The 19,822-nt window shown below is 35.8% G+C and overlaps 1 protein-coding gene across 1 annotated transcript in view; it reads right to left on the reverse strand.

The window, feature by feature from the left end:
• Positions 1-18,703, reverse strand: part of ATF7IP2 (activating transcription factor 7 interacting protein 2) — a 75,780-nt gene extending 57,077 nt beyond the window's left edge. Inside the window, exons 1-4 of the mRNA XM_082669579.1 lie at positions 18,590-18,703; positions 5,220-6,076; positions 4,081-4,205; positions 176-310 (exon numbers count right to left, since the gene is read on the reverse strand). Coding sequence (XP_082525705.1) covers positions 176-310; positions 4,081-4,205; positions 5,220-6,066 — 1,107 coding nt within the window. The 5' untranslated portion in view covers positions 6,067-6,076; positions 18,590-18,703. The remainder of the gene's footprint in view (positions 1-175; positions 311-4,080; positions 4,206-5,219; positions 6,077-18,589) is intronic.
• Positions 18,704-19,822: the final 1,119 nt, after the last annotated feature.

A 19,822-nucleotide genomic window follows, 5' to 3' on the forward strand; every position in this document is an offset into this window, starting at 1 on the left:
CCAATACAGCTGAGATATAATAACTTATATTACCAATGGTATAGCACATCAGGGTTGTGGCCAGGGATCAGATTTGGGTCCACATTTACTGTTTTCCTTTCCTAATATGTAAAATATCATTAAATTCTACTTTTTAAAAGGACTCAAATGAAATAAAATGAAATTAGAAACTTACAAAGAGTTCATCAGCTATTGCTTCATGTTTACTCCTGCACTGTGTCTTCCCAATGCGTTCAGTCAATTCTTTCAGTTTGTTATCAAATAGTTTGTAATTTATACTACAGATCTCCTGTCGAATCAAATGTCCGACCTAGAATGTTAAAATAAAAACCAAAACACTCCACGTTTCAAATTTAAAAGCAATTTTATTTTCTACTTCTTAAAAACAGCTTTGCTCTTTTCTGGATTTACTGTAACTAATAACAGGTACTTTATTTATGTATTTATATTACTATGTCAATATGGTTTATAAAAGTTAAATAGCAAATTCAGCAGAACACATCTAATATTTAAATATATGGGTAAGTCAGAAATTAAATTTATTCTCCTAGTGTTAATTTTAGTTTCCTACAGTTTTGGTTGAATTCCATAATACAAATTAAAGGAATAGTAAAAGTCTATATATATCCCATTTATACTTTTTAATGACCATAGCTGAAACCTAGTATTCTATGAAAAGGGACTCCACTTATCTGAAAACCAGAGCCCAGTGAAAATGGCTGGTTGATCTGTAGTAGACAGAAAGGAAATTATGAAAATTTGAGCCTTGACCCCACCATTAACAAGCTATATGACCTTCGGGAAGTCACAACATCTCTGAGCTTCATTTGCCTGGTCCACAAATGGGTAGATGTCATACAATGTTGAACAAGTGATGCTCATAGGATTTTCATAAGAACAAAAAGATAATATGCATAAGAGCTCCATAAAATGGAAAACACTGAATTGAAATGAAAGAAATAAATATACAAGATAATCTCCTTTAGTTTTTTTTTGCAGGGGGAGGGGATGACTTATTGTTTAAGTGAAAAAAGCAATTATGTGACTAATGCTATCTGGCATAATGCATGCTATTCTATCAGACTATAGTAGTTAGCACATGAAACATTAATGAATTTCATTATCTGGCTAGTTTTCAGAAAATAGGTTGGCCTATTTTCAGGTAGCATAATTAATCTCAGTGCCTACTGATATTAATGGCTTTGCTGAGCCATACATTCAGAAATATCCACTGCAGGTGTTTGCTCAATGTATATGCCCCTTTTAGCAACTTTCACAACATAGTAGGTAGTCTCTCTTAATAACAAATTCTGTCATGATATATTTAAGGTATTTATTAGTAATATTTATATCTTCCCATATCATTTTGTTTCTTGGTGCTCAAAACTGTAGCACATAGTTTCTATGTTAAACTCCTTTATACTGATGTCACCCAGATGATCAGTCATATTCAGTAATTTTATTTGATTATTCCCAAGGTTTTTCCTTTTCATTCCCTATTGTTCTTGATCTTCAACATTATCATCTACTCGATTTCTTCTGTAATGCTTCATTAACATTTCTACAGTGGTTTCTCAACATTATTAGACATGATTGTCATTTGTACTCTCACAACTTTTAAATATCTGATTAATAACAGCTCAAAACATATGTATTATGTAAATAAGTGCTCAGAAAATCATACTATTTTTATTGACAGCCATTACCTGTCCCCATGTGTGGTTTTTATGGATTATTGCATGCTTGCCAGTTCACTGGCTGAAGTCAATACGTGAAGTTCATACCCTGATGAATCTTGGAATACAAATTTAACTGTTTTGAATACAGAAATACTGTTTTGCTAAGAAGCAAAAGCCATACAGTGTTCGTCAAACTTCCCTGGTAAGGAAGAATCATATGGAATACTTGTTAAATTCACAAATTCCTAGGACCTACCCTGATTCACCAATTTCCTGAAAAGAGGCCTGGCACCACTAATGATTCTTATCGGGTAAGTCTGAGAAAAGAGAAGCTTAAAACAATTAGTAGTGAGCTGAAGACACCACAATTTAAACAAGTACTCCTGGTGATTCAGATGGAGGCAGACTCTTAAAACTTGGTTACTTTGGATTAACTGCCCTCCAAGGCATGCGTCCTCTAGTGTAGAGTACACACTTGTTCTCATTTAGTGGTTATGGTCTTCATACAGAAGGAAGACACAATAACCTCCACCAAATACCTCATAAATATCTTCTGCAGATGGTAATGTGTCAAAAATTATAGAATCAGATGAAGTCCTAGCTACAATTTGCAGATGGTAGGCAAAGTGGCCTAAAGATTGGAGAAAAACTGGAAATTATGTGTGTATGTGTGTGTGTGTGTGTGTGTATATATATATATATATATATCTCCCCCCTATCGCCTCAACTTTCTCCAATGGTGGGTAGGGTTAACAACTTGGACTTCGGAAGAAAAACCCCTCTACTTCAGTAATTTAATTGGAATCAACCAGGCCAAGATCCTTCTGAAACCTCAAAAGATAAGAGTTAACTGCTCTGGGACTCTCTCAGTAGGGAAGAACAATATCAGAATGGGAGGCCCTATTCCGCTGGGATTCAAACAAGAAAAACAAACAGATGTGGTTTAGAGAGTTAACTGTTCAGACAGGAATTAAAATATCAAGTGAGGGAGAGCTAGTTACTGAGAGACAGATAAAAGATAGGAATTAGCTAAATCCCACGCTGTCACCCGACAATGTAAGAAACTTCTGGTGGTAGTGGTGGGGGAGGATAACAAATAAACTGCATTCCTTCAACCTCACTGGCAAGGACCATATTCTTTGTTAACTTGGACCAAGTATTTTGTGAGATAGATAATAGTAGTGAATGAAAACTCTGATTTTTCTGTGCCAGTGAAATTAAAATGTTCGAAGATTAAATTTTGTATTTATATGTCCGTATCAGAACTTATTTCTGAAATCAGCTACTAATCACTGGGAGTAACACAGCTGCAATGCCCAACTTCTTAAGCTAGATCCATGTTTAACATAATTCCACTACCCCATCCCTGCAAACAATAGAATATTTACATATTTTTTTATTAATGTCTCCTTTGGTCTTGCAGAAGAAAATAAGAAGTAGAAAGGGGAAGTATTGACTCACCTTTTAAGCTGATTCTGCATGAGTCTTTCAATGGTTTCCATTTATTATGTGAATATATGTTGATATAACATGTAACTATGTAATTGTAATGGCCTGTTTTAGAAACAGTGTTTTTGTTTCTGAAACAGCAGGATAGTTTGGATTGGGACATTTTTTGGTGTACTATAGCTGACGACAATCTATCACATAATGACTTTTAGTTGTGGCATTTCAGTGGTAATAAAATAGCAAAACATGATCATCAAAACAAGTCTTGATACAGGACCTACTAAAATTGAAGCTCATTACACTTAAAGTCAGAGTTGATCAGACATTAATGGAAACTGTAGTACAATGAGATGAAATGGGGCAAAAAGAAAAGGAAAAGTACACTTAAGGATGCTATAAAAGCAAAACGTCAGATAATGCACCATATCTGTGTAAATTAGGGTAAGTAAACCTTTCCCTAATTTCTTGGAAATTAGGGCAAGTAAACCTGAATGTAGCAGGACTTTGTAATGAACTTCCGGGTTGCCTGGGTCTATGAAGTAGTGGTCAATTGTGATAATAAACAGCTATAGCTGCAGATCAAGAACGCCATGACCAGTACAAAAGAGACAGAATTGTTCACAAAGCTCAAGGTCAGGTAGTGTCTGACTTGAAGAGATTTGAGCATAATATTGACTAAAAAGCCCATTCTCTTTCTACCACAGCACTCTACCTTCATGTGATTCTGTAGGTTACTCTGCATAGGATCATTTTGAAGGATCTAGAGATGTTTTGGTGATGTAAACAATTATTTTTCCCTAATATCTCCACCTGCTAATAATTCAGTTTTCATATACCTGCCCTGCATCATGAAAGTTATCTGTACTCATTGTTTAGATCAATTAACTTTTACCATTTTTTACTAATCAAAAGTAAAAGTTTCTGAAGCAAATATTTAAGCCCAATATTTTACCTGTTCCAGCAATGCTGTTTGCTTTCCCAGAGCTAGAGAAATATTTTCATTAACTTGCTCTGAAGTTTTCACACGCTTAACATTTTCTTTGTGTTCTGAAAACGTCCTCTTCTTTTGATTATGGCCTTGGGGAGACGGAAAGATGAGACAGAAAAATACTCCTTCCAACGAAGGAAACAGGGGAATTCTCTAATTTAGGGACCCCTAAGCAAATTAAAAAACTAAAATGTGACCACAGCAGCATTTTTTAGAAAATGTATAAAAAATTCTGACAAACTAATCCTTAAAAAAAAAGAGTATTTTAGTCCTGGTCTCAGATATACTTTCCTTCCAGAGTATTTAATATACACTTAATACTAACAAAAACAATAAATTACAGCATTTGATCTTCTGTTTACAGTTATTTACTTGGTGGTCTTACATTATTTTTAGAGTTACTTAGGCAGTCCTACATATTTTTAATAGGTGGTCCTACTATTATTTTTAAGCAATTTAAAATTCACCTTGTTAAATGATCACTCTGTAGCATACACAAGAAAACAAATACAATTTATCCTAGTAAATCAAGTTTTTCTTATATTTCATTAACCTACAAAAACACCCTTTTAATGAAATTTATTTGTGCTATTTTAATAACTTTATAACCCTAGAACTTCATTGGTTAATTATTTGATGTGTTTCTCACTCTACACACAAACCTGTATGTATTCTCATTATCTATCCGCTTACACTTGGCATGTGATATACAGGCCAATTCTATGGAAAGAAATGGGTTCAACTATTTAAAAAACCCACTCTGCCTTTCAACTAGCCTCCTTATTAATTTAATAAAACTTCAAAAAAAAGAAAAAGGTGTAAATGAAATAAACCAAGCAATTTCTATAAACCACCTTTTGATTTTGTTGTACTTTCAAAGGAAAGTGATTGATTCCTTCTTTGCCAGAATTTACTTCCCTTTGGACATAGAGGATACCATTCCCCCTCCCCGCCAAGAATGGTTCAGAAATAAGATACTCTGAAATAATTATCATTTACTGTTTTCCTGTTTATGTGTACTCTACTGTTTCTGAGATTATGAAACTGCCCAAAGCAAAGTAACTATTTTAACTTCTCCAAGAGAAACGTAAGTATGCACTTACTGTTATTACTATCAGTGTCAAATGAGGACAGCCACTTTGCATCTGTACTTTCACAACTTAAAATGCTGGAATGACAGGTTCTACAGGATTCTTCACTTTTCAAAATGTCAGCAGCACAGTTACTAGAAATGACTGAATTTACCAAGTTAGGTATTTTATCAACAGGCACAAAAGGGATATCTGAATTTAAAGTTAAAGTGTTATTTTGTCTTCTATCACGAAACTCAGAATTGGAGTTTGTTTCTAAATAGGAAACTATCTTGTCAGTTCTCTTATCATCCAAGGTATTGGTTATTGTAGACTTTGACATCTGAACTACACCACTCAATACACTGGATGGACAGCAAATGGATTTCAGATTACAATCCTCTTCATGTTCAAAAATGGATCGTGTTACAATTGCCTGACATTCAAAATGGCTTTCAGAAGTGTTTTGTGAATCTTTTGCGTCTTGTGTGAAGAGTTTCCTGGGAGATTCTACTGTTTTACTTGGCTTTTCATAAGGGTACACAACTTGTTCTTCAGTGTATTCTAATCTTGTTTTCGAATCAACAATTTCTAGTGGTTTTATTAAGTTCTGAGAAAATACTTTACTTTTTGGTGCACATACTGAATTTTTTATAGAGTCCAAAGAGGAAGCATCATTTTCAGAATGTCTACATTTGCTACTTATGACATCAGTACTTGAATTCTGATTACTACTTGACACATTATTCCCAATTGCTGCTGTTTTTAGTGCTTCAACATTCTTTGACTTATTCAGGATCTCTGCTTGCTTCCGGCAACTTGCAGGCATTGTTTTTCTTGCTTTTAAGATCTTCCGTTTACTTCTATCTGGACTTGCCATCTTTCATATCCTAGAATTTAAGATACCATATTTAAATGAATATCTCTAGCAGACAAAAGTTAACATTTACTTACAATATTAAAATAATGCCGAGACTAATCTTTCCAGATTTAGATAATGACTTTTATTGAAAAATATACCCATTTTCATCTGTCATTGATAATTTTAATTTTGTTCTATAACTCTATATAAAGTCAAAATTTATACTGTCAGTAAGCCTCTGTTTGATACTAAGTCTGATCATTTATCTGGCCACTTTTTGTTATATCACCTCACTACTGTAACCATTAAGTTCTGATTTAAATAATCCAAGTAGGCCATACTTTAGATAATCTAAAGATTAAGTTGCATTTCTTCATAAAAACGAAAAACAATGTTTTGTGTGGAATGTTCCATTTTCTACATACCGTGGCACCTTTTTAAAGCTTTCCTAATGTTCAAATTTCCAAATTAATGGTACTGCACGAGTAATTCTCAACAATCATCAGTATGAAATGAGCACTAAAATACACAACGTGATGCTAGTTCAAATAAGAAAGCCAAGTTAGGTTTCAATACATCCTTAATTCTGAATTATTTCTGTTAATTTAGAAAAATCTACTACATAGAAGGGAAAAATATTTTAGTATTTATTTCTCAGTACCCACATCAAGCCTGATCTGAACCATAGGTAAGTAAATGGTTTAAAAGAAAGGAAAACTGCCAAATTACAAGGCACTTAAAGGCATAATACAAGCAAAAAAAAAAAATTATATAATACATGATAGACCAGTTACCTAACAAACTATAGAGCACTTATTAAACTCGAAGACAGAATCTAAGACATTTTAAGGTGCAAATAACCCAGTCAAAGCTACCTGAATAATTTGATTTATCCTTATCTATTTTCTTACTCGAAGTTTTCATTTACTGTATTTTTTTCATTCACTATATCATTCGACCAGGAACAGTTCCAGGATTTGTTAGACTTGAAGGCTAAATAAATATTTATTTTATGTATACATAAAAATCAGGAAATCCAGAAAAACAGCACATTTTCATTAAGGGCCTGATACAAAATAGAACTCTATTTTCTCTATATGACTACATATTTGACAGCCTTTTCATGAATACAATATTTGTAATATTCTCCAAAGACAAACCAAATCTTTTCTCTAGCAAGGTTGATCAATTTTTAATTTTTTTATTTTGGGTTTTTTTTTTCCCAAACATTTTACTGAAGTACCTACAGAAAAGTGCACATATCATGTGTTCAGTTAAAAGAATTTTCACAAACTGAATACACCCATTTAACCAGAATCAAGATCAATTATAACAAATATACCACTCTGGTGGGGGATATTCATAATGGGAGAGGTTATGCATGTGGGGGTCAGGGGATATATGAGAAATCTCTGTATCTTCTTCTTAATTTTGCTGTGAGTCTAAAACTACTCTAAAAAAATGAAGTCTGAAAAAAAAAGAGCTATAGAAATAAAAGAATTTTAAAAAAAGAGAATAATTCCAAGGGTCAACTGTACTAGTAACTGCCTAAAAGGTGAAGAAATAGTTTACGTGTTGTAGTGAGGGTGAGTGAAATTTATTACTGGGAGCATAAAAAGCAACAACTCAGTCTAATTGGGGGATCACCGGCATCACCATCCTGACATTTAGACTTGAGTCCTTTGCTGCAAATAAGCCACGTTTCACAGAGGTCTTTGGAATCGTGGCACTGTCCTGCAGCACAAGGTCAGAACGACAGGTCATCTACATTTTCTCAAGTCTTAAAGATTTGTCATTTATAATTTACATCCTCAATCCATCTAGATTTTAGGATATAGTTATAGGAAGGGATGTAATTTTGCTTTCCCTCAGATGTATACTGGCATACCTAGGAGATACTGCAGGTTAGGTTCCAGACACTGCAAATACTGCAATAAAGTGACTCACATGAAGTTTTTGGTTTCCCAGGGCATATACAAGCTATTTATGCTGTAGTGTAGTGTACAATAGACTAAAAAAACAATATACATACCTTAATTTGAAAATAATTTATTGTCCAAAAAATGCCAAAACAATTCCAATAGGAACGTCAAAGACCACTAATCACAGATCACCATAGCAATATAATAATGAAAAGTTTTGAAATATTGTAAGAATTACCAAAATGTGACAGAGACACAAATGAGCAAAGGCCGTTAGATAAATGCTGCCCACAGACTTGCTCAACACAGGGTTGCCACAACCCTTCAATCTGTAAAAAACACACTATCTGCGAAGCACAATAAAGAGAAGCGCAATGAAACAAGGTATGCCTGTAATTGTTTGAAAGCATCCTATTAATTTTGAACTGTAAAAACATAATCTAATCTGTCCCTTTTATTCTATTTTATCTGGTGATGTAACTCATGCTGAATATATTGTTATTCACCCCACCAACTTTTTTTAGATGTCTCTTATAAAACCTATTGAAAATATTTTAAACTAATGTCTTTTAATAGGAGAATTTAATCCAATTACATTTATTGTAAATGACACATTAAAGCTTTAGTTTACATTTGGTTTTATGCCCTCTGATTTTTATAACTTGTTATGTTTTACATTTTATTATTTATGTTTATCTCCATGTCATTTTAGTATGAAAATGTCTTTTTTTTTTTTTTTGAGGTACGTGGGCTTCTCACTGCCATGACCTCTCCCGTTGCGGAGCACAGGCTCCGCACGTGCAGGCTCAGCAGCCATGGCTCATGGGCCCAGCCACTCCGCGGCACATGGGATCCTCCCGGACCAGGGCACGAACCCACGTCCCCTGCATCGGCAGGTGGACTCTCAACCACTGCGCCACCAGGGAAGCCCTAAAAATGTCCTATTTTTTAAGGTCTACAAATGCTTTACAATTCTGTGGAGCCTAGTATATTTAAACATTCCCTAAAAGCATTTTTCAGCTAACATTTCATTAACCACTGAGGTCAAGAGATTTCTTTTCACTGAATTTAGAACTTTATATCCCAGGTTTTACTTTACTCTTACATTATATTTACACACACACACTTGATCCTTGAACATAGGGGTTGGGGTTCAACTCTTCGTGCAGTTGAAAATCCACATATAACTTACAGTTGGCCTTTCATATATGTGGTTATGATGCTTTCATATCCACAATTCTCCATCAGCAGATTCAACTGCAGATCATGTAGTACTATATAATATTTACTATTGAAAAATACCCACATAAGTGGATCTGCATAGTTCAAACTCATGTTGTTCAAGGGTAAACTGTACTTTCAAGAATAACTCTGGATATTCACATCTTGCTAAAGAACCAGATTTGGCTATTATAAATAATGCTATGAACATTCACGTATAAATTTTTGTGTGAACAGGTTTTCATTTCTCTTGGGTATATGCCCAAGGATGGAATTGCTGATCATACAGTAACTCTACATTTAACCTTCTAAGAAACAGACTGTTTTCCAAAGGGTCTGGACCAATTTACATTCACACCAGGAAAGTATGAGGGATCCAATTTTAGCACCTCTTCATCCATCAATACTCATTATCATCTGTCTGTTTTAGTATTGCATCTTGGTGTGAGTGATGACTTCACTGTCATTTTAATTTGCACTGCCCTTATGGCTAATGATGATGAGCATTATTTCATGAGCTTATTGGCCACTGGTGTATTGTTTTTGGGGAAATGACTATTCGGCTCATCTGTCCACTTCAAAATTGGGTTATCTGACTTTTCATGGTTGACTTGTAAGACATCTTTATATATTCCAGATCTAAGTCCCTATAGACATGATTTCCAAACTTTTCCTCACATTTTGTGGGTGTCTTTTCAATTTCTTGATGGTATACTTTGAGAAACTAAAGTTTTAAATTTTGATAAAGCCCAATTTACTTTTTCATTTGTTGCTTGTGCTTTTAGTGTCATACCTAAAAAAAAAAATCACTGCCTAATCCAAGGTCATGAAGATTTATCTCTGTTTAAAAATTTTATTGTTTTACCTTGGATACATTTGGAGTTAATTTTTATGTGTGTTAGTAATAAAGTGAGGGAGAAGGTCCACACTTATTCTTTTACATGTGGACATAGAGCTGTTCCAGCACCTTTTGAAAAGGCCATTCCTTCTCCCTCATTGTTTTGTTTCTCTCATCAAAAACCAATTGCCTAGGACTTCCCTAGTGAGGCAGTGGTTGAGAGTCCACCTGCCGATGCAGGGGACACAGGTTCATGCCCCAGTCTGGGAAGATCCCACATGCCGCAGAGCGGCTAGGCCCATGAGCCATGGCTGCTGAGCCTGCGCGTCCGAAGCCTGTGCTCTGCAACGGGAGAGGCCACAACAGTGAGAGGCCCGCATAATGCAAAAACAAAAACAAAAACAAAAACCAATTGTCTATATAAATGTGAAGGTTTATTTCTGGATTCTCAATTTTATCCCACTGATATATAGGTATGGCCTTATGCCTGTACCACACTGTCTTGATTACTATAGCTTTCTAGTAAGTTTTGAATTCAGGATGTGTGAGTCCTCAATGTTCAAGACTGTTTTTGCTATTCTGAGTTCTCGGAATATCTATGTGAATTTTAGGACCAGATTAACAATTTCTGCAAAGAAGCCAGATGGCACTTCAACAGGGATTGTGTTGAATCTTTAGATCAACTTAGGGAGCAATTACCTTCATTCTATCAAGTGTTCTGATCCATGAATATAGGATGTCTTTCCATTTATTTAGACATTTAATTTCTTTCAATAATGTTTACTTTTCAGAGTTAAAGTTTTGCACTTTTCGATACTATTGTTAATGAAACTTCAGAATTTTTCACTGCAAGTACATGGAAATACAATAGAATTTTGTATATTTATCTTGCATCCTGCAACTCTATTGATCTTATTCTCATCTCAGAATAGCTTTTTGCAGATTCCTTAGGATTTCCTCCATACAAGATCATGTCATTTGTCAACAGTTTTATTTCTTCCTTTCCAATCTATTCCATTTTCTTGCCTAATTGTCCTGACTACAACCTCCTGTATAATGTAGACTAGAAGTGGCAAGAGTGGACATCCTTGTCTTGCTCCCTATTTAGGAGGAAAACCTTCAGTCTTTAATCATTATGCATGATGTTAACTGTAGATTTTTCACAGGTACCTCTTAACAGGTTAAAAAAAATTTCACAACTAACCCTACTTCTTTGCTTTTTTTTTTTTTTTTACCATGAAGGAACCTTGGATTTTTGTCAGAATATGCCTTTTCAGCATTAACATGACCATATGGCTTTGTTCTCTATTCTACAGATATGGTACATTCATTAATATATTTTTGGATGTGAAACCAACCTTGCATTCCTGGGATAAACCCTACATGGTCATGACGTTGCTGGATTCAACTTGCTAGTATTTTGTCGACAATTTTTGCACCTATATTCATAAGAGATATTGTTCTGTCATTTTCTTACAGTGTCTTTGGTTTTGTTACCAGGATAATACTGGCCTCACAGAATGATCAGGGCAGTGTGCCTTCCTGTTCTATTTCTCTGAAGAATTTGTAAGAAATTGGTATTTTTACACGCTTGGTAGAATTCAACAACAAAAACCATCTGAGTTTTTCTTTGTGTTCTAATTCAATCTCTTTACTTGCTTTTCAGATTTTCTATTTCTTCCTGAGTCAGTTTTGTTCATTTTGGTCTTGTTAAGAATTTGTCTAGGGCTTCCCTGGTGGCACAGTGGTTGAGAGTCCGCCTGCCGATGCAGGGGACACAGGTTCATGCCCCGGTCTGGGAAGATCCCACATGCCTCAGAGCAGCTAGGCCCGTGAGCCATGGCCACTGAGCCTGCGTGTCCAGAGCCTGTGCTCCACAACGGGAGAGGCCACAACAGTGAGAGGCCTGCGTACCACAAAAAAAAAAAAAAAAAAAAGAATTTGTCTAGTTCATCTATAAAACTGATCAGTATATAAGTGAATCGTTCTATAGGAGTCTCTTATTATCTTTTTAACTTCTGCAAGATCAGTAGTAATGCACCCTTTCATTCCAAATTTCAGTAATTTGAGTCTTTTTCATGGTCACTCTAGGTAAAGGTTTGTCAATTTTGTTGATCTTTTTGAAAAACAACTTTTGATTTTATTAATTTTATTTTTTTCTTTCTTGATTTTACTAATCATTTCCTTCATTCTGCTTAGGTTTAGTTTCCTCTTTCTGCATTAAGATTAAAAGTCAGTTTATTGATTTGAAGTCTTCTTTTTAAATATAGGCATTTATCACAACAAATTTCCTAAGAAAAGCTTTAATTGCACCCAAAATGTTTTGTATGTTATGTCTTCATTTCCATTAATGTGAAAGTATTTTCTAAATTCCCTCATGATTTCTCCTTTGACTCACTCATTATTTAGGAGTGTGTTGTTTAATTTCCACATAGCTGTGAATTTCTCAAATTTCTTCTTCTTAGGTTCTAATTTCATTCCACTGTGGTCACAGAATGTAGTTTGTTGTGGTTTCAGTCCTTTAAAATGTGTTGAGGTTTGTTTTATGGCCTAGCATAATGTCTATTTTGGAAATTTTTCTATGTACATTTAAGAAGAATATAATCTGCTTTTGTTTGGTTGAGTGTTCAAAAGATGTTTCTTAGGTCTAGTTGATTTACAGCGTTATTCAAGTCTTTTCTAATTGATCTTTCACCTAGTTTTCCATTATGAAAGTGTTGTATTGAAGTCTCCAACTATTATTGTTGAAATCTGCTACTTCTCTGTTCTTGTCAATATTTGCTTCATATATTTTGGCGCTAGTTAGTGGCATGTTTGTAATTGTTATAACTTCCTAAGGGACTGCACCTTTTATTACAAAATGTCCCTCTTTACCTCTAATATTTATTTTAAAGTCTATTTTGTCTGAAATTAGTATAGCCACTCTAGTTTTCTTATAGTTGCTATTCACATGATTTTTTCTATGCTTTTACTTTCAACATAATTGTATCTTTCAATCTATGTGTGTCTCCTACAGACAGCATATAGTTGGATGCTATTTTTCCTCTGGTCTGACAATCTGGTATTTGACTGGATTGTTTAATCCATTCACACTTGACATTAATATTGATATAGCTGGATTTCTGGCTACCATTTTACTTTGTTTTATATGTTTCATGTCTTTTGCTCCTCTATCCCATAGGCATTCATTTTTTAATATTCATTTTTTAATACTTTCTATGTGGCATCACTTTAAAATTTCATTTTTCTGCCTGGTATCATATAGAAATACAATCAGTGCTTTTTTATTGATCGTATCTCCAACTAATTCATTAAATTCACTTATTAAACCAAGTAAGTTCTTTTGAACTTTCTATGTAGTGTCATAATTTTCTTGCTAAGCCTTATTTTTCTTATTGCACTAGTTAGAACCTCCAGTATGCTATGAATGGGTATGCTGTTAGCAGGCATCCTTCACTCATTACCAATCTTGAAAGGGGTGTGCAGTTTCACTAACACCACTATGATTTTTGCTATACGTTTTACAAATGCTCTATATTAGATTAATAAAATACCCTTCTATTCCCAGATTTTATCATTAATGCATTTTCAATTTTATCCTTTTCATATATATTTAGATAATATAATCTCATTTTTTCAATTAACTTCTATCATATTGGTTGATCTCTTAAAATACTAAACCTAGCTTATTTCTGAAAGAAACCTCAGTCAGTCATAATATGCCCATTTTTTTGCTTCATGTTTCTGTATTCAACTTGCTAACATTTTTTTAGGACTTTGTATCAATGTTATGAGAAAGATGAGTCATTCTTTTCCTTTATCAGGTTTTGAAATCAGGGTTATTTTGGCTTCATTAAAAAACTGGAAAGTCTTTTTCCATTCTCTGAAGAGTTTTTGTCTGCAAATAGTATTACTCCTTCCTTAAATGTTAGAAATAATTCATCATAATGCCATCTGGGCTTGCAGTTAACTTAGTGATAAAGGTTTTCAATTATGTTTGAATTTTTAAAAATAGATATAGGAATCATTCATATTTTACTTTTCTGTTAATTTTGTTTTTTTCACACAAAATTTCAAAATTTAACAGAATTTCAAGTTTATAAAGTTCTTCATAATATTCTCTAATTACATTTGTAATATATGCAGGATCTGTAGTGATGTCTCTTTTTATTCTTGATATTGCTGACATGTTTTGTTTTTCTTTCTCTTGGTCACTCTTACTAGAAATTTATCCATTTAATCAATACTGTCAAAGCACTGACATTCTGACTTTCCTCTCTATTGTATGCAGTGTTCTATTTCATCATTTCCTGTTAGTTTTATGATTCAATTTTCTTCAGGCTTGATTTTTGTTCCAGCTTGAGATAAAACTCAAATCTTTTTCAGTCCTTTTTGGTTTTTTGCATTTAAAGCTACAAAATTTCCTCTAAGTCCTGTCTCTTTGTCAAGTCTCACAAATTCTGATAAGCCCTCTTATTACTTGGTTCAAAATATTTTCTAATTTCCATTATAATTCCTTCTATGATCTGTGCATTATTTAGAAATACATTTATTTCCAGGCAATTGCAGATTTCCAAGTTGCAGTTTTGTTGTTGAAGGTTAGCTTAATTTAATTGCACTGTAATCAGAGAATGTCCTCTGAATAATTTCCATCCTGTATTATCTGTTGAGGCTAGTTTCACAGCCAATTTTTTCAAAAGCTCCATGTGTATTTGAGGAAAACCTGTATTCCAACATTGTTGGGTACAGTGTTATTCTATGTCGACGCCAACTAGTTCAAATTTCTTAGCTGTGTTGTTTATAATCTTCCAGCTATTAAAACAGGAGTGTGTTCAGAGTGATCCACTATGATTCCACAACTTGTCTATTCCACTATGATTTGTCTATTTCTTTTAACTGAATCACTGTCTCTCCCCCCCTACAGTATATAGTTTGAAGCCATGGGTACATACTGATTGAGTTTATTTTCTCTATTCCTGGTGCTGGACTGGTTTTTCTCATTACAAAATGTCTCTATCTCTAGTGATCCTTGTTGCTGAGATATTACCTTATTATAAATATCAATACTAAATAAAGCACAATTCCTGTTATATTTTACATTTACACCAAAACAAATCTAAGCTAGGTTGTATAACTTGTTCAGAAAAACACAGTTCAGAGCCAGTATTTAAACCCAGGATTGTAAGACTCAAATCTCATATCACAAGTACAAATCAGATATTATGAAGTAACAAGGTTACCTTTAAGGGATATATAGTGGTCGACAAAAGGACAAAACATGACCAACTTGTGCCAGGTGACAATCTTATAATGAGCATGAACTAATCCTTACTACCCTAAATGTGGTCCATGGACCAGCAGCATTAGCATCTTCTAAGTGCTAGTAGAATTTTGCTTTTACTTAAAAAAATTTTATCGACATAGTGGTATAAAATTAAGCAGCATAGGGCTTCCCTGGTGGCGCAGTGGTTGAGAGTCCACCTGCCGATGCAGGGGATGCGGGTTCGTGCCCCGGTACGGGAAGATCCCACATGCCGCGGAGCAGCTGGGCCCGTGAGCCATGGCCGCTGAGCCTGCGCATCCGGAGCCTGTGCTCCGCAACGGGAGAGGCCACAACAGTGAGAGGCCCGTGTACCACCAAAAAAAAAAAAAAATTAAGCAGCATAAAATGCTCACAGTGAAATAAAGTAGTTGCTTGTCAACACTCAATGCCTAGTAACAATCATTTTAAACTAACTTTTTTTTTAATCTCAGTATTTTAAAATACATTCACAGTAGTATTTCTTGAATTACAAATTTTAGCCACTATCAAGGTCCTATACATACAGATGAGGATTTAGCTCTTTTCTATACCCTATACAGCTTTTCATCACATTTGTAATTAAATCAATACTTGAGTTGTTACAAGCAAATACATAACCAGAGAATCACGACTACATTGTCTTTTTTATATTTCCTTTTTCCTGAAGCTATTAAATTTTATCTCTGAATTTCCTATAAACCTATTCTTCACTTTTTTTTCAAATTCATCAGAACGGTCATATACCAACATTTTCCCTTATTCTCCACTCCTTCAAGGTCTCGTTTAAAGATCATCTCTTCAGAGAAAAACTTCCCCCAAGAGAACTACTTCCTTATCTGAATTTCCCATTAGAAATTTATATTTTAGTCATGATATTTGTGGGCAGAGACTTGTCTTACTTTTATATCCTCAGTGAGATGCTTTTCATGTAGAAGTTTTATTAAATGCTGCCTAAATGAATACTCAACTTATAAAAATGAACCTCTGGAAAGCCACCCAGGGTTATTTTTTCCTTAATAAAGAGTACCAGAACAGGCCTCAGCAAGTTTTGCCATAGCTTTACCATAAGCTATTTCATATCAGCAGCACTATATACAGTAGAACTTCAAAGGTATACTAATGATACCACATTTAGTAGATACATATAGTGCCTCTATATAATTAACGGTTAAATTTAATAAGATCTGTACACAAACACCCCTTATATGCCTAGAAATTTAATCAGAAATTCAAAAATTCACATTATATCCAATTATCTCCCCTACCCAAACAGTTATGTTTACTTCCCTCTAGATATTACCCGACTACAATCTTTCTGTCCTACGTAGATTGGTAAAGATAAAAAAAGGATACGAAGTTACCTGAGTCTATAGTAATGCATTTTAAAGGTATGGGTCAAGGTTTAACTAAGCTTTAGAGAACAGAATAAGTATTTAAACAATGTAAGGACATGAGACAAAATAAGACAGAAGAATATGTTTCTTTGTATTCTAATATAATCTCACTCAACTTAATGAGAACTAGTACTCTTGTGCATTTAAAATCATAGTTTATTTTTAACAAGTATCCAATATATTATTTAAAATTTGATATCAAATGAAATACATCTGTACACACCCACTATAAGAGAACTACATGATTTGCACATGCAAAGATGCAGGGATCATGCAATATTTTCATACCAGAATTCAAGATATTAAGTAGCAAGGAAATACAGCAGAATTGAAGGTTGAGGTGAAGTACGAGCGTCAATAAGATAAACAGCTGAAAATTCAAGATGTACCTAGATACACCAGTTCTTAAAAGATGCAAATCATGCACTTCTGTTGAGGCAGAAGTCAATCTTAGGATGTAGTCTGTACAAATTTGCAGATAAGACTGAGAGTTAAGTAGATTAATTTGATTACGGTCAGACTCAACATTTCCAAAAATGTATTGAAGGATGAACGAACTAAGAAGACATACTTCAAAAGAGCTGAACTCAATGTAATCAATCCTTCAGCCAGATGCTTCATTTTTGTATTTTCAATAGCTTTCCTGTGATATAAATTATTTCTATCTTGAACGTTCTTCCCCATTTGTTTTGCAAATAGTTGTCGCCAGTCATTTACTGGCTACAATATATGACAAAATCATAATAAAGAAGTATGAAATCCCAATCTAGCATAACAGCCCGTTTAAGTGGGTTTCACATAATTCTTCTATTTTTTTAACATTTTATTCCTAATGAATTACTCAGTATGATCATCTTTTTCTAGGTCTTGACCATCTATGAGTCTCCAGAGCAGTGAATACCGGCTCGTCACAAAGCAAGCAACACGTGCTGGCTTACAATGTTGGAAACTTCATCTTCAACACAGTATCACGGAAAGGTGGAAGTCAGTTTTCCAAGCCAGTTTTCCAAGCACAGCAAGGTTGTAATCAGAGAGACAAAGCAAAATAATTGCTTCCTCTGTACAGGACACATTCTTGAACTTGCCAAAATTGAAAGTAGGTGAGGGAAGGGCGACAAGCAGGAAATGGTTTTTTTCTCTTTAACTTCCTCAAAAATAAACTGTGTTAAAGAACCACGCCTGCCGTTACACGGCTTTCATCCTTCAATCACAGCATCCCAACACTGGTGAGCTCCACAGGTGTACTTTACACGTTTGTGCTCCAGGCGCTTTCCTTTAAAAAGGCATGTGGGCATTAAGGCTCGGAATTTTCTGTTTTCCCTGATGTTCTAGTACCTTCTGCATAAAATGTACATCAAGGAAAGCCTCCCCACCACCTGATGAAGATCACTTAACTGTTCTGGCACCTGGTTTCCTCAGATAAATTATAACTGAAACTCCTGGAAATTTGGCGACGGAATCCCAAAGTTGCGCGGAGGACTACTACATTTTCTCCGTTAGTCTGTAAATGTAGTCCGGTAGGGCCCCACGCTTCCACTTACTTACTCGGCGAGTACCAAACCCTGAGGCAACGTCCCTCCGCGGCCCCGACTCGCCCGCGCCGCCGCCCACCACTCCTGCTTTGCCCGCCGCCCGCTCGGACAGCGGGTGGAGACACGTCCTTTCGCCCTTCGCCGTTGTCTTGCCGGCCGGGTCGGAGCCCCAACGACTCCGCGGACACATCTGAGTCAACCCCGCCGCAACCGCCCGGCTCGCGCGGCGCTCCGAGGCCTCCGGAGGCCGGCACTCAGGCGCGCGGCGCGCAAGAAACCTCCGTGCCGGCCAACTGTCGCTCGCGCAGGGTTCTCGCCCGGCCCCAACGTACCTAGAGCGGCGCCGCGCCAGCCGCTTCTCGCCCCACAACCGCCGACAACCGCCGACAACCGCTGCCGCCGAGCACAATAACGCTTCCGCGCGAACCAGCTGAGGTAAGTTTCCCTTGCGCCCAGCCCCGATGGACTTCCGGCCAATGGCAGCGCGCACTTGCGGCAGCCCAACCAATCAGAGACGAGCGGGTGAAGGGGGCGGGGAGAACGCGGCGGGGAAGTGGAAGTCTGCTGAGGGGTGCGGAAAGTTCGCCTTCCCGCGCTTCTTTGTCAGGACGTTAGACTTACCAGCGGGTTACGCGACCAAGCGCCTGAGCTGGGCCTCTACTTTGAGCAACTGAAAGTTTTCCGAAAATCACTATTAAAACTCTGTATTTACAAAAACAGGCGGCCCGTCCGCAAGCACTGGCTAACCCATTTGAATTTTTAAAACACTACAATAAAATATAATTGATCTTGCTTTCAGAGGTTTGTGACAACTCCTTAAATTTTGCAACCCAGGCGAGTGGTCATGGCCCCATTGTGTTCTCTCGAGTTTCCTAAATCGACCCAGGGATCTGCCAAGCTAGGCTGCATCAGACTTAAAGAGACCTACTCTGCGGCCGAATAACCACACTTTTGGTGATTATCCTGGGTTCATTGAATAGTTAAGTACCCTCACTGTACCGGGTGCAGGAAATATCACCATCAGCTAGTTCGATTAAGGCCTCCTCATCATGGAGGGTGGAGCTGCCTGCCTATAACTACTGGCTACTAGAAAAATGAGCCAAGGTCGGACAATCTAGAAATAGGTCATTAACAGAAAAACCTACTCTAACCCAGTCTGTTCCCAAAATATGGTCCAGGGATCCCTGGAGGTCTACAAGGTCATTCTATTTTCATAACAATAGGAAGATGTTATTGGCCTTTTTCATTCTCATAGTCGCAAGTGTTCAATGGAATTTTCCAGAAGCTTCTAGAAAATTTATGTCTTTTGCAACAGATTGAATGCAGAAACAGATGTGAGAATCCAGCTGTTTTACATCAAACACTAGGGAAAATGTAAAATGTTGCCAATCTTTGCACAATTTTTTTGTTTCGTAAAAATTTTTTCTCCCAGTTTTACTGAGATATCATTGGCATACAGCACTGTATACGTTTAAGGTGTACAGCATAATGATTTGACTTACATACATCATGAAGTGATTATCACAATATGTTTAGTGAACATTCATCATATATAAATACGAAGT

Source organism: Grampus griseus (genome assembly GCF_964374135.1).
Source record: "Grampus griseus genome assembly, chromosome: 14".
NCBI classification, from domain to species: Eukaryota; Metazoa; Chordata; class Mammalia; order Artiodactyla; family Delphinidae; genus Grampus; species Grampus griseus.